Raw genomic sequence first — 13,679 nt, forward strand, 5'->3', positions numbered from 1 at the left:
GTCCCACCTCACTGTGGGCCCAAGAAAACAGTGCAGGTCTTGGGAAAAAAAAAAACAAAACAATTATTTATAATAAAAACAATTAAGTCTCCTTGGAAAGTCAGCATCCCCACCCCAACCCCCCATCCTGCCCCATCCTCCAATTGCTTCTTCCATCATCCTGGCACAGCCACTTGGTGGCCTCAAGGCAACGTTCTCCATGTGCTCCCCCCAGCTCTGGCATTGCTGGCAGTGACTGAGCTGAAACCCCACACCGTAGCCAAGGCTGACATGCACTGAGATGAGCAGGCCACTGGCACCTATTTGCTGAACTCTGCTCCTGCGCTGGGTGCCACCTTGTTAAGAAGGGTATCTGAGACAAAGAGGAACAGGAAAAAGAGAGAAGAAAGGGAGAAACGAGGCTGAAGGGTGGAGTGAAAGCTGGGGGAGTGGAGAAGGAAGAGGGGTGCTCTGGCTGAACCAGATGGCTGCAGGACACGAACAGCCTGTGCTCAGCCACAAGGCAACGAGGATGTTTGGTGCTCGGCTTCAGCTGGAGCTTTGTGCATTTCCATAACAAGGCATGGAGGTTATGTGCCTTGTGCATCTTCTCCATTTGTCTTCTGAAGAGGGACCACCGCTGTGCAGCTCGCCCTCGTCACCTACACAGGGCACAGAGCAGCACCTCAGCAAGAGTCAGCAAACCAGACAACAGTTCTTCCCCCCCTTTGTTGCTCCAGCCCCAAACCCAGCCAGCAGGCAGGCACCAGCGCTCACCTTCTGTCGGGCAGTTGAGGTAAGCAGCCTGGATGCTGTTCCCATTGACCAGCGCCATCACCTCCTGCTTGATGGAGCTGCCCCCCCGTGTTCTCTTCCCCGTTCCTTTCATCATCATCATCATCTTCCGAGTCCACCAGCACTAAGACATCATCAGAGTCCTGGCTCCTGTCAACAGCAGAGCGAGGGGAAGTGGGCTGATGCTGAGAACAGCTTCTCCCAACCCTGTTCCTCCAGTCTGCATCTCCCCTGGCCTTGACAACTCCATACACCACAACCACCCATTTGGACAGACTCTTCCAACCCTGCACGAACTGCGTTTGAAGAAAAGCTGGTTTCACACCCTGCTGGCAGCAACAGCACCAACAGCATTCTGCACTGCTTCCCATTCGTCTTCCAAAGTCCTCCAACCATCTCATCAACAGTCCTGTACTACACTGCAAGAACCCCTCCTGAACAGAGTCATCCTCGCCCTCCTGCACACATGGGGAACTGGAGGCACTCAGAATATCTGAGTCTTCTCTATTGTGCTGCAGCACTACAGCTGTGGGAACAGAACCAACAAGGGCAAGGAGAGGGAGCAGGGCCAGGAGTGGTGACAGCAGGAAGCAGAGAAGAAATCCAGTGCAGCAGAATCCCCACAGAAATACTCGCTTACATGCAGCTCTCAGACAGTCCCCCCAAAGGAAGAGGACACAGTGCAGACACCCATGCAGAGAAGCAGATTGCCATTTCACTCTACACACCAAGTTTTAGGGCTCACCTGCACCATGGAGAAGCTCTCCTGCACAGCCTTCCCCCATGCTAACAGGACACCTCTGCATGCCCAGAGGCAGTGACAAGTGTTCCCCTCGTTCTCCTGCTCCCTCACCCCACACCAAGCCTCACCCAGCCATGCTGAACCCTTCCACTTTCACCTAAGAACAGCTCTGTTCTGCTCTACTGGAGATCACGGCTGCCAGGATGCTAGGCTAACAAACCAGACTGAGGAAAAGCAACTTACCTGAATGCAGCACCTAAATGGGAGAGAAGGGAGGAGAGAAGGGAGTGTTAGAAACCAATCCCAGAGCAGCTGCTGTTTTGCTGTGCAGATCCTACCAGCTGTGCATAGGAGCTCGGAAGGAAAGGGAAGAGTAGGAATGGCTCTGCACAGCTCCCTGCAGGAGCTCAGGGCAAGATACTTGAAGCATCCAGCCATGGAAGGGCCTTGTGTTCCAGCCCAGCTCCTCCAGGGAGGATGGGCTCCTTACCAGGAGCACGATGATGCCCAAGAGCTGGGGGTAGTCAGTAGCTGACTCCAACACAACAGGAAAGGGCAGGTAGGTTAGGGAAAATTCCTCTCTACCCCATGGCTTGCACAGAGGAGAGCTCCTACCTCTGAGGCACAAGAGAGGATTGTAGTACAAGACAACCCCGGAGATGGTGAGGACAGCCATCAGGGACAGGACCACCACCGCACCCACGACTCCAACTATGTTCGTTGGTTCTGCAGAAAAGGGAAACACAAGAGGCCAACTTGTTGCTGCGGACATGGATGGATGCCAAGGATGTTCAAATAACAGAGGTCTCAGTGCTGCACTGCTCTGATTTCCCCCCATTCCTACAGTCCCACCACCACACAAGGTGTGCTCGTATGATGAAACAACCATGCTTCATTGACATGGAAAACAGCACTGCAATGTTTTTTGTGAAAACAAATCTGCTCCTGCTTGTTGCTGCTTGAGAGCTCCTCTGCCCCCAGCATCAACAGGAAGGACAAGGAGCAGCTGTGCTCTTCTCTCAGGCCCAATACACCAAGGTGAGAGGAATGGAGCCTTTTAACTCTGGGATGAGAAGACCCAGTCCCACACCTCGCTTGCAGTGAAAGCACAAAAGGTATCACAGACAATCAGTGACAAACGCAGCCCCACAGGGGCTCTCCAGCACTTGCCATGAGCTGTGTCCCTGCTTTCCTTACACTCCCAGCCACAGCAACCCCAGGCAGCCCTACTCACGCTTCACCGTCAGGCAGACGAACACCTCCCGCAGCCCCACGGGGTTCTGTGCTTTGCAGATGTAACAGCCCCCATCGATGCCCTGGGAGCAGTTCTGGATGGTGAGGTGGGACACGTTGCCCTCCTGGGCAATGAAGTACCTCCCTCCAGGTTCGATCTCTGGCTGGGTGATGCCCCGCAGCCAGGTGAGTCTTGCTGCAGGCACGCTCTCGGTCACACGGCACGTCAGGGTCACGTTGTCACCCACAAAACAGGTCTTTGGGGGCTCCAATTCCAACGAGGGGACTTCTGAACCAGCCCAGAAGGAAAGAAACAGTCAAGGAAGAGATGGAAGAGTTAAACATAACAATCTGTCAGCCATCCGACTGATTAGTAATCATTAACAGAGGAAAACATGCAGGCTGAGACTCGAGCAGCCTTCCATGGAGCATTATGATATGATGTGATATGAGCAACTCTCACTTTTCCCATTTTTGACACCTGCGTTTATATCCACAGAGGACAACACCTGGAGGGCAGCCAGGAGGAATATGGCAGAGGAGAAGGGCAGCCCAGGGGTCTGGGGACACACAAAACCATTCTGACATAAACCCAGCCCCAGCACATTTAAACTCAAGCTGAGCAAGGCACTCAAATCACTGGTTCATGTTTTCTGTTCTGGACACAGGTATGAGTGTTTGCACAGGAGAAAAGGTTGGTGCACGGGGATTTGTCAACCCAAAACACAACTCAACAACAACTCTGCCACGCTAGATCTCACCTGTAGGACTTCTGTGCCTCGTGCAGTCACCTCTGCACAGCCAAATCTTGTCAGACTGCCTTGTTTGCATCCCTCCCCTGCTGCAAGAACCAGCAAGACTGGCTCTGGAGGGCAGAGAACGATCAGGATACCTGTCTGCCCCACCATTAATCATTAATACAGTGAAGAAACCAACTTACTTATCTCCACAGAGCATGCAGGCTCCTCCTGCTTCACAACGTGGCTCCCAACACACTTGAACACTTTGCGGTGGGAGAGGTAGGAGCTGTTCAGCGTTTCCACGTGGGTGTCTGAGGAGCTTGTGGAGCTGATGAGCCAGCTGGAGTTCTCCAGATCGTGCCCCTCTTCTTGCCAGTGCAGGGTGGGGTGGGGATACCCCCCAGGCCAACTGCAAAACAGCTGCAGCATCAGCCCCGAGGAGGAGCTCTCAGCCCAGCACTTTGGGGTGGAACGTGGTGGATCTGTAGCAAGAAGGTCACGCAGTTAGAAACATATCCGAGTCACTTGGTGTCCCAGGGCTGGAACCTCAGAGAAAGCTTAGCTTTGCAATCATTCCCCTTGAAACTCTCCACGGGTTCCCTGCCTGCGTTTCCCCCTGATCGGTGCACCACTGCCTCAGGGGAGCATAACTGAGACAGCCAAGAGGGACAAAGCAGGAGGCTGCTTTGCAAGAAGTATCACAGCAACCACTACAACACAGGGGAAGGACACATCTTTGCCACAGTCTCTTTTGGCGACAGCTGTCACTGCTGTGTGGGGTCACACTGCCTCGCTCAGCCCCTTGCCGTGCTATGCTCACATCACACTGCAGCAGTGGGGATGAACTCCAAGAGAAGGGAGGTGGGTAAGGCACTGCTGGGTTCACGCCAGGGGCCGACCATCGGGTAACCGAGAGTTTGCTATTTAAATACAGAAACAACTAAAGGCAAGATGGGGCAGAAGCCAACAGAACACAAGAGCAGCCCCCTCAGGCAGAGCAGAGCTCACGTTTCATGCAGCTGGACTTCATGCCTGTCCCCCATCGTCTGGTTTCTTCACATTTCTGGGGCTGCCCAAGAGTAGGATTTTGGTGGAGAAGCTTTTGCACATACACACCCATATGCAAATACACACACGTCTGTTTAACAGCCAGAGGGATTCTGGACTCTGATCCAGGCAGAAGAAGTGCAGTGTCCCTGCAGCTGGCTCACCTGCTACAATGCTCAACAAGACTGAGAGATGCTGCCAAAGAAAGCTCCAAAGAAAAGGTGTCAGAGAGGGATGAGTTATGCCTCTTTTGTAAAGCGTTTTTCAAGTGACTGGAGAGATCACACAATTTGGATCAAACGGGAAAAAAATCATGGCAAAAACCCACGTGAGCTGCAACAATACCTTCTGAGGGCTTGGCTTTCCAGGAACAATATACATGCACCTTTTATGAGCTCTGAAAACACCCAATTGTGGCAAGAGATTTTCCTATGGCACTTCCTCTATTCCAGCTCTGGGGTGGTCTCATAACTGACTGTGAACATTGGCTGTGGTTAACAAGAGCAAAATGTCAGCCTGAGACACCAGAAACTGCCCTGCATTGAAAGGTGGGCGCAGCCAGAGCACTGTTTTAAGCACAAAGAAAACTTTTTGGTACATCCAATATGAGGTGTCAACTGCTAACTTCCACACAAAGCCTCAAGATCCTGGGCGATGTTGTGTCTGTACCTGAGGTTCACAGCAGCCCTGGCCAAGCTGCTCCCATGGCCAGCAACAGAGAGCATGAAAAAAATGGGTACTTGCTCCTAACATTATGTTGATAAGCTTCAACTTTTAGCCTGTGCTGATGTTGCTTTTACTGGCCTTAAGCATCACTAGAAATCTCTTTCCCACCTGCTTAAGGAGACTCCAGTGGTGCACAGCACCTGCGTGACCTTTGGAAATTAACTGACAAGTCACACATTAACAAACCAATTTCAGAACCAACTGGTGGTTGGACTACATGATCTCAGTGATCCTTCCAGTCGTAATGATTCCACCATCTGCACACAATCAGTGTGGAAACAACTCAGATTTTGAGTGACTCTCAGAAATGGTGAGTGTCAGCAGCACTGCTGCTCGTTGATATCTTTTGCTCACGAGCATTTTGCTTCACTGCTCTAGATTTAGGGCTCCCATTTCTAAGCTCTAAGCCAAACAAATTTTCTATCTATCTATCTATCTAGCAGCCTAAGGTTTGATTCCTTCAGTCCAGCCCCTGTGACCCTCCGACTCTGTCTGCAGGTTCCTCGCCCCAGGAAGGGAATTTTCACCTGTGCAAACGTTCAGAGATTCAATCTGTACAGAACAGGTACTTTTACAACACATACCTGTCAACAAACACCGACAAAGCAACACCCTGAACGCAAACAGAAAATAGCCATCACTCTGCAAACGTTGACAGAAAGATCAACAAGAAAAGCAAGAGCTGGTAAAGCACAGATTGGCAATGAAGCAGAACTGGCAGCAGCCTTTCCCTCTTTCAAACCCTACGGTTGGCAGGGAGGACAGCAGGATGCAGCCCAGGCCTATGAAGAATTCTAAGAAAATGGATAAGGAACGGAAACGGGACCTGTGCGACCTAGGGGTGGAAATTCTGGGACAGACTTACTGGCTACCAGGAGCTGGACTCTGTGCTCGTGGTCTGTCTTGTTCAGCACTTCCTTACAAGTGTAGTTGCCCTCGTCCTGCAGCCGCAGCTCTGAGATGCGCAGAGAGCTGTTGTCCACCAGGGAGAAGCGGACGTCTGGGGGGAAGGCGACCCTCGAGGAGAAGAGCGGGGGAAAAGAGCGCGGGTCCCCCTGGAACCACAGCACCTCAGTGGCCTCTTTGGAGACATTGCGGCACAAGAGGAGGATGCTTCCTCCCACCTTCCCAAAGACCACTTCTGTTGTTCCTGCAAAACAGAAGGCAGAGCGTTAGGCACGGGGGGACACACGAAGCCCCTTCCTCAAGCTCCTCACGTCCCGTCCAACCAGAACCCAGCGGGGAGGGCCTTTCTGAGTCCGAGGGCAGCAACCCTGCTGAAGGCGGATGAGAATTCAGAAGGAAAGGTGATTTAGGAAGAAAAACCCTCGGATTTCTGCTCGGCCGCCCGCAGCTGTGCTTCCACAGCCGCAGCGCAGCGCTGCGCTCAGATCCCTCAGGCCGCCCCTCCTCCCGTACCTGCGGCGCTGCGGCGCGGCATCCGCACCCACACACACAGCGCGACCAGCAGCCCGGCCAGCGCCGTCCCGCCGCGGAACCGCATCGCCGTCCGCCTCCTCCGGCACCTCCTGCTGAGGATGGACCCGCCTGGAGGCGGCGCGATCCGCCCTCCGCCCTCACCTCCCCCTCTGGTGCCCGGCCGTCGCCGCCGCCACCCCCGCTGACGGGACACCCGGTGGCTGCCCGCCGCCATCTTGGCCGCCCCCGGCCGCCATTTTGAGCGCCCCCGGCCGCCGCCGCCGCCATGTTGGGCGCCCCTCCGCGCGGCGCGGCGCTGCTTTACGGCCATCTTACAGCTCCTCGGGCCTCGTCGCTGCGGAACGAGGACGGCGGGGAGGGCCGGCCGTGCGGGGAGGAGAGAGGGCTCGATTTTGTGCGAGGCCCCACAAGCGGCTCCCCAGTGCCACAAATAAGGCGATTCTATGCCGGGCTAAGGCCGAGTGCTGCTCGGGGCGATCGGCGCAATGCTCGCTCGCAGCCACAGCCCACGTTTACAGCTCAGTGTGGGACACTTTGTATCGTCAGGGATTAACGGCCGTGCGCCACGCTTACCTGGCGTGCCCCCAGAGTTTATTGCCCGTAAGCACAGCGCAGCGGCGCCGCTCCCCGGCCGATGCCCTCAGGGCCCTGCGACGCGGAGGAGCGCGACGCAGCTCCGCCACCTGGGGGCGCCCTAAAGACCGGAGAGGGGGAAGGAGGCGGGGCCGGCAGCCAATGGGAGCGGAGCGCGGCGCCGCCACAGCCAATAGGAGCGGAGCGGGGGAAGGGAGCGGGGGGGGGGAGGGCGAAGGGTAGCGGCGATCGCGCGGCGCGGCTGTCGTGCAGCCCGGGTGCGGAGCGCGGAGCGGCCATGCCGGTGGAGCTGGGGCTGTGGGACGGGCCGCTGAGCCTGAGCGAGGTGGAGCAGAAACCCGCGCACCCGCTGCGCGTCAAGTACGGCTCCGTGGAGATAGACGAGCTGGGCAAGGTGCTCACCCCTACGCAGGTGAGCGGGGGGGCTGCGGCCGTTCAACATGGCTTCGGGGCTTTGCCGGGAGCGGTGCGGGATGAGCCGCGTGGTGACGCTGCCGGTCCTTCAGGTGCAGCACCGGCCCACCAGCATCGAGTGGGATGGCTGTGATCCCCACAAGCTCTACACCCTGGTGCTCACCGACCCCGATGCGCCCAGTCGGAAGGATCCGAAGTTCAGGTAATGGCGTTTATGATTTCCTATCGAATCTGCGGAAAGTGGAGCGTTGCTTTTGGACCGAGCGGCTGGCAGGAGGCAGAGGATGCGCTCTGCCCTTGTATCTGTCCTCATAGACCTGCACAGTGCGAGGTAGAGCAGCTGATTCTGCCGTTTCTGCCAGTAGCTCGAAGTGGCACAGATCTGCTGCTCGTTGTGCTGCGTGCAGGAATTGGAATCAGGGCTGTCAGTGCAGCGAGGGAGCAGCTTGCCCTCAGCTCAGGCTCAGGAACGCACGCAGCACTCACTTCTGGGCTCAGAGGTGGGCCCTGGTGCTGCAGGGCAGGATGGATGCTGCCCAATGGACTCTGAGCCCTGCAGCAGGCACTGAGCTCCCACTGCTCTTTGGGTTTAACGAATTAGAAATGGCAGCGGTTAGATTTGGTTCTCCTACACTGACAGCCCACGGGAAAACAGCTGCTTGGAGCAGAGGAAGGTCATACCTGGGGGTTGTTGTGCAGCCTGATTGTTTTATTTTTAGTTTTTTAACCTTCTTTCAGAGAATGGCATCACTTCCTGGTGACCAACATGAAAGGTAACGATGTGGGGAGCGGGACCGTGCTGTCAGACTACGTGGGCTCCGGGCCCCCTAAAGGAACAGGTGGGTGCCTGCCTGCAGCAGTGCCTCGGGCCTGGTGGTGGTGTGGGTGGGTGAATGTGGGCTTGGAGGGGAGCACAGTGCTGCAGAAGTGGCCCACGGGTCCACCTGCATCTAAACCCGAGCCTGGTCAGGAGTTAGCAGCACCACCCCTTCTGTATCTGTTGAGGGGCTGTGCCTGCATTCAGTAGCCAGAAGGAGCACAGGTGTGACGTGAGCCGTTCAGGCATCTCAGGATACCTCCCTTAAGCTCATTTAGCTCAGTCATTCTTATCCCAGGGAATGGTGGTATCAGCTGCCAGCAGTCCTCGGGTGGACACAGGCTTCTTTCCTGAGCTGGGGTCACTTCAACCCTTCAACCCCGTAACTCCAAGCGAGGTGCACTTGTAATGCTGTCTCATCCCTGCAGGGCTGCACCGCTACGTGTGGCTGGTGTACGAGCAGCCGAAGCAGCTGGCCTGCAATGAGCCCATCCTGTCCAATCGCTCCGGCGACAAGCGAGGGAAGTTCAAGGTAGCAGCTTTCCGCAGCAAGTATGAGCTGGGGGTGCCGGTGGCTGGCACTTGCTACCAGGCAGAATGGGATGACTACGTTCCGAAACTCTATGAGCAGCTGTCTGGGAAGTAGGGAGAAGGGACCTGACCACGCACTGTGCTGCATTCTCCGTTCCCCTGGAGACCGGTCTTGTCTCAGCATTTCTCTGTAGTTTTGTTTGCCTGATGAGCTGAGAACCCAGCTGCTCCTGCACTGACAACTTGAGCCGTAACTCGAACCATAACCCCACTGATCTCTGTGAAGTGAATCTGCTTTGGTGTCAGAGCGGTCTGGCTGTGCATTGTGCTTCAGCTGGCTCCTGTAGGTACAGGCCATAGCTAAATAGGCTTCTGAAAAGCTGACCCTGTGAGAGCAGCCCCCAAGGCCAACCTGCTCAAGGGAAGCCTAAGCCTTTGTGACTCAGTGCCACTTCAGAGTGTCTCTACTGTGTTAAAACGGTGTCATGCAGCAGCAGTGTGGGTAGAGAACCACTTCTGGCTGCGAAGCCTTCTCTTTCCAGAAGGGGAGAGGGCAGCAGTCTATAAAGGAAACTGCATTTTTTTTCTCTCTTGCAAGTATTTGGCCGGTGCCTCCAATAATGTGAACCACTAATTAGTAGAATGAGGTAGGGACTCTGGTTTATAGCACTACTTTCTGATATCTGTTTCCACTCAAAGCTGAGAGGCTTTGCTTTGCTCGACTTCTGTTGTGACCTGGTGTTTGCTCACAGTGCAATTAAACACTTTGCAAGGTGGATGGACAGTGTGGTTGTCTTCTTGGGGGAAGGGGGAAAAGGGGAACACTTAGAGGAGCAGTGTGATGTAGCAAGGTTCCTCTTCTGATGTGCAAGGAGATGCTGGAGCCTTGTGCTGGGGGAGCCCCACCATCCTGGCAGTTGCCTTAGCACTTCCTGTGCTTGAGGAGCAAACTGCAAGGCAGGCACATCCCAGAAGCCCGTGCCTCACTCACCTCAGGTTGGTGTAGGGTAGTCTACAGCCTGTTACCTATTGCTAATGCATTCCTTGCAGCAAGTGGGGCAGCATTTGCTCACTTGAGTGCAGGTTTCACCTCCTGTGACATGCGCTGCCACCAGCATTACACGCCTGAAGATGCATCCCAGCCCTGCTGCAGGGCACACTGGTTGCTGGATTTGCTGAGCCCTTGGGGCAGGAAACAAACCTGGATTCAAATCACAGGCTTGGTTTTAAAGAAGATGAAGACAATGTAACTGCTTCACACAACTGGAAGCCTTCCTCCTCTTAACTGCTTCATTGTCTCAAAGGACCTGTTTTTAAGGGGTGTGAAAGACAGACGTGCATAAAGAACTTCAGCACCTTGTAGCAATGCCCTGTGGAAATCAGAGTTACCTCATAGTTTGCCCCCAGGGTGGGAACCCAACCCAGCATTGCAGCTCCATACCTGGAAGGCAGCACAGCCAGACCCGCAGCACGGTGCCAGCTGGTGGCGGGGTGCCACAGGCAGAGCATCACAGGCACAGGTCCTCCCAGCAAGGAAGCTTTCAAGGGAAAGCCCCAACTAAACACACCAACATCTACAACAAAAACAGCAGAGGGTGCAGATCCCAAGAGCTGAGCCAGTTCAGACTGGAAGAAAGGCATAAAATAAAGAGATGAGCAGCGATGCAGCAGTCTGAACGCATTCCCCCCCCAGCCCAGGGCCAGGCCATGAGCCACTGCTCCCCCAAAGAGACAGCGAGGCACTGTGATGAACACTTTTATTTACAAATATAATTAAAAGCTCTGACAGTTACTCATGCTCTTCCTTTGAACCTGAAAAACGTTTTTTGTATTTTTTTTTTGCTGTTTTGTTTTCCTTGTTGCTTTTTTTTAAGTTTTTTGTTGTTTTTTTTTTATTTAAAGTGCATGCAAAAGAAGTAAAGCCTTTTTTTTTTGTTTGTTTTGTCGGTTTTTTTTTCTTTTTTTTCTTTTTTTTTTTCCATCTTTTTTTTTTTTTTATTGTAAGAAAATACACAGTTTGAAAGTGTGAGTAATGCGATATTTATGACCGAAATCATGGGAGACCGGGGGAGGATTCGGGAGAGGAACAGAAACATCAGAAAAGAAAGCAATAGGATGGACCAAAAGAAAGAGAAAAGAAAGGAGCGGGGATGGCGTGAGAGACAGCGCCGAACTGCAGGGACTGAAGCGGAAGGGAGGAGGGGGGGGAAAAGGGGAGGAAAGAAGTAAAAAAATTTCTGATCAGAGAAACAGTTAAAATACAATATGAAAATAAGTAAAAGCTCTCCTTAAATTCCTTCTATACACAAAATACACGATTTGACAAAGCCCAATTTGTGCTACTGGGATCCCGCGGGCTCGTTTCTAAGTGTATTCGACATTCTCCGCGACAGCAGAAAATGGTTTATGATACAATCAAGAGTAACGCCGAGGAGCCAGGGCCGCCCCGCCTGGCACGGTGCTCCTACAAAGCGCCAGGTCTTCGCCCACCCCCCTCCCCACCAAGTAATAATATGTCACCACTGATATGTACAGCACGATTCCGTGGTTGGTGGTTTTATTGTTTTTTTTTTGTCTTTTTTTTTTTTTGTCTTCCTGTAAAATGTATCAAATTTTTTTATTTTTTTTTTCACAATCTTTAATAAAATTTTTCTTATTATTATTTTCATTATTCCTGATGAATAAATACCAAAAAAATAAAAATAAAATAAAATTATGCAGCAGCTAGTTAAGGTAAGGCTGCGGATTTCGTCTCTCTCCCCCTGGGTTTGTATCTATCACTTATATTTTTTTTTTGCTTGTACTTTCAGAGATTGGTGGAAAAATGAGTGATTGCTCCAAAGCAACAAACATCCACTTGGGTTTGGTTTTTTTTTTTTTTTCTTTTTTTTTTTCTTTTTTTTTTTCTCCATTAAAATCGTCTCCAAAGTTTTTCACTGAAACATTTTTAATCATTGCACAGAGACATCAATACTGTGACATACTATGGAAAAGACCGCCAGGAGCCGTCCTGCACCGGGACTTGACACAGGGGGAAAGGGGACCCCTGATGGAGTAAGAATATACAGGCACTAGTCCGACACGATGTCAGTAAGAGAGACAGAAAGAGAGAGAGCACGCCCGTTAACATGGGGAATGTTGCTTTTGCAAGTTTTGTACCTATTTTGTTTGATTTTGTCTGGTTTTTTTGTTAAATGGCAAAGAAATTTCGTCTCATCTATAGTCCTCCTTGGGATAATCTAATGTGACCAAATTCCCAAAGCCCATTCGTAAGCTCTCCATGTCAAACGTTTCAATCTCTCGCTCCTGCCTTTCCAACAGAAACTTGATCCTCTCGCTGCGTTCCTTCTGGAGGGCGGCGAGCTCCTCTTCAATCTGCAAGAAGCACAACCAGCACAGCCCCTCAGCAGCGCCCTCAAACACACACAGCCCTCTGCAGGCCCCCGCCGGGCACCAACTATGGCCACATGCACTCAGGCAGCAGCTGCTCGCTGCCAGCAGCCCGCCCCAAACCCACCTTTTGTTCCAGATGTGCCCTGCGCAGTGACACCCTCTGCTCCAGCTTCTGGAGTTCTCTTTCGTGCTGTGCTTCTGTCTGCATCTTAATTTTGCTCTGGTACGCGTTGAGGAGCTCCATCTCCTGCTGGAGTTGCAGTCTCAGGGCTTGGCATTCCGCTTCTTGGGCCTCGTCCAGTCGCAGCTGTGAGACAGAACATGTCGTGCTGCAAGGACTGGTGGCCCGACTGCACCCACAGCCCTGCAGGCCCACAGGCAGGAGGGCAGGGATGCTGCACCTACCGCTTGCGAGGCCATCATCTCGTTGATGCTCTGCTCGTACTGCTCCGCCAGGATGGCGAGCTTCCTCGTCTGCTCGTCCTTTAGACTCTTCAAAATTGTCTTGTGCTCACTCTTTGGAGTTACTTCCAGCTGGTGATTCTTCAGTGCTTTGTACTGCTTAGTTTGCACTTTGCACGTGTCCTGGAACTGCTTTTTGATCTGCATTTCCATAGCCTGCCAAGGAAGGAACGATGTGAAGAGCACAGATTGCTTTGGGAATGCAGAGGTCACAGCCTGCCCAAACGGACACAGCCCTGAGGCACAACCACAGCTCCCCCGTGCTCTGCATTTCTCCTGTTCTGTGCACGCAGCGACCAGCCCGAGAGCAACTCCAGTGTGTGCTGAGCTGCCACTGACCACAGGCCTGGGCCAGGAACAGGATCAACCAAACCTCCTTAGCCCAGGACATCAGTCTTCTGCTGCTGCCCCCTGCCTCCCGCACAGTGCAATGGCCTTGCCTCTGAGGCCTCCTGTTTTGCTAGCCTGCATGAGCTGCCTCTCCTCACTACAGACACTACACAGGGACAGCTGACCTGAGAACCTGTGAGAGTGTGAGGAAATGAACAAAAGCACTACGCTTTTTCAGACATTATGAGGAAGAGAGCCATCCCCCAGGGCAGCTCTGAACCCGGACAGAGCACAGGGCTCAGCACACCTGTGTTCGCTCCCCTTGTTGATTTTTAAAGCAAGGAAGCATCAGCCAACCCCTTTCCATGCTGAGGTCTGTAGGCTAACATGAGCGAGGGCGGAGGATGGCATGGACTATCAGGAGCAAATCCTGTCA

General features: G+C 53.1%; 3 protein-coding genes across 3 annotated transcripts in view; 1 reads left to right on the top strand and 2 right to left on the bottom strand.

Moving 5' to 3' along the window:
* Positions 1-89: 89 nt before the first annotated feature.
* Positions 90-7,235, bottom strand: VSIG10 (V-set and immunoglobulin domain containing 10). Its single transcript, XM_048964285.1, is given in 11 exon segments — positions 90-614; positions 616-641; positions 757-841; positions 843-924; positions 1,760-1,772; positions 2,132-2,242; positions 2,751-3,038; positions 3,690-3,971; positions 6,128-6,412; positions 6,682-6,868; positions 6,871-7,235. Coding segments are annotated over 11 exon segments (1,503 nt in total). The 5' UTR covers positions 6,970-7,235; the 3' UTR covers positions 90-569.
* A 262-nt stretch (positions 7,236-7,497) lies between these two features.
* PEBP1 (phosphatidylethanolamine binding protein 1) lies at positions 7,498-11,688 on the top strand. Its single transcript, XM_048963677.1, has 4 exons — positions 7,498-7,708; positions 7,803-7,912; positions 8,449-8,549; positions 8,956-11,688. Exons 1-4 carry the CDS (start codon positions 7,574-7,576, stop codon positions 9,171-9,173), a joined length of 564 nt encoding a protein of 187 aa, XP_048819634.1. The 5' UTR covers positions 7,498-7,573; the 3' UTR covers positions 9,174-11,688.
* A 232-nt stretch (positions 11,689-11,920) lies between these two features.
* Positions 11,921-13,679, bottom strand: part of LOC125701530 (serine/threonine-protein kinase TAO3) — a 32,208-nt gene continuing 30,449 nt past the window's right edge. Inside the window, exons 11-13 of the mRNA XM_048963670.1 lie at positions 12,857-13,069; positions 12,576-12,758; positions 11,921-12,433 (exon numbers count right to left, since the gene is read on the bottom strand). Coding sequence (XP_048819627.1) covers positions 12,272-12,433; positions 12,576-12,758; positions 12,857-13,069 — 558 coding nt within the window. The 3' untranslated portion in view covers positions 11,921-12,271. The remainder of the gene's footprint in view (positions 12,434-12,575; positions 12,759-12,856; positions 13,070-13,679) is intronic.

The sequence above is a fragment of the Lagopus muta genome, chromosome 17, assembly GCF_023343835.1.
Source record: "Lagopus muta isolate bLagMut1 chromosome 17, bLagMut1 primary, whole genome shotgun sequence".
NCBI classification, from domain to species: Eukaryota; Metazoa; Chordata; class Aves; order Galliformes; family Phasianidae; genus Lagopus; species Lagopus muta.

Bases quoted from the DNA above. Each gene is read 5' to 3' on its own strand.
- PEBP1 (XM_048963677.1), top strand. From the start codon at position 7,574: ATGCCGGTGGAGCTGGGGCTGTGGGACGGGCCGCTGAGCCTGAGCGAG. The intron at 7,709-7,802 runs GTGAGCGGGGGG...CCGGTCCTTCAG, and splicing joins AGGTGCTCACCCCTACGCAG to GTGCAGCACCGGCCCACCAG. The intron at 8,550-8,955 runs GTGGGTGCCTGC...TCATCCCTGCAG, and splicing joins CGGGCCCCCTAAAGGAACAG to GGCTGCACCGCTACGTGTGG.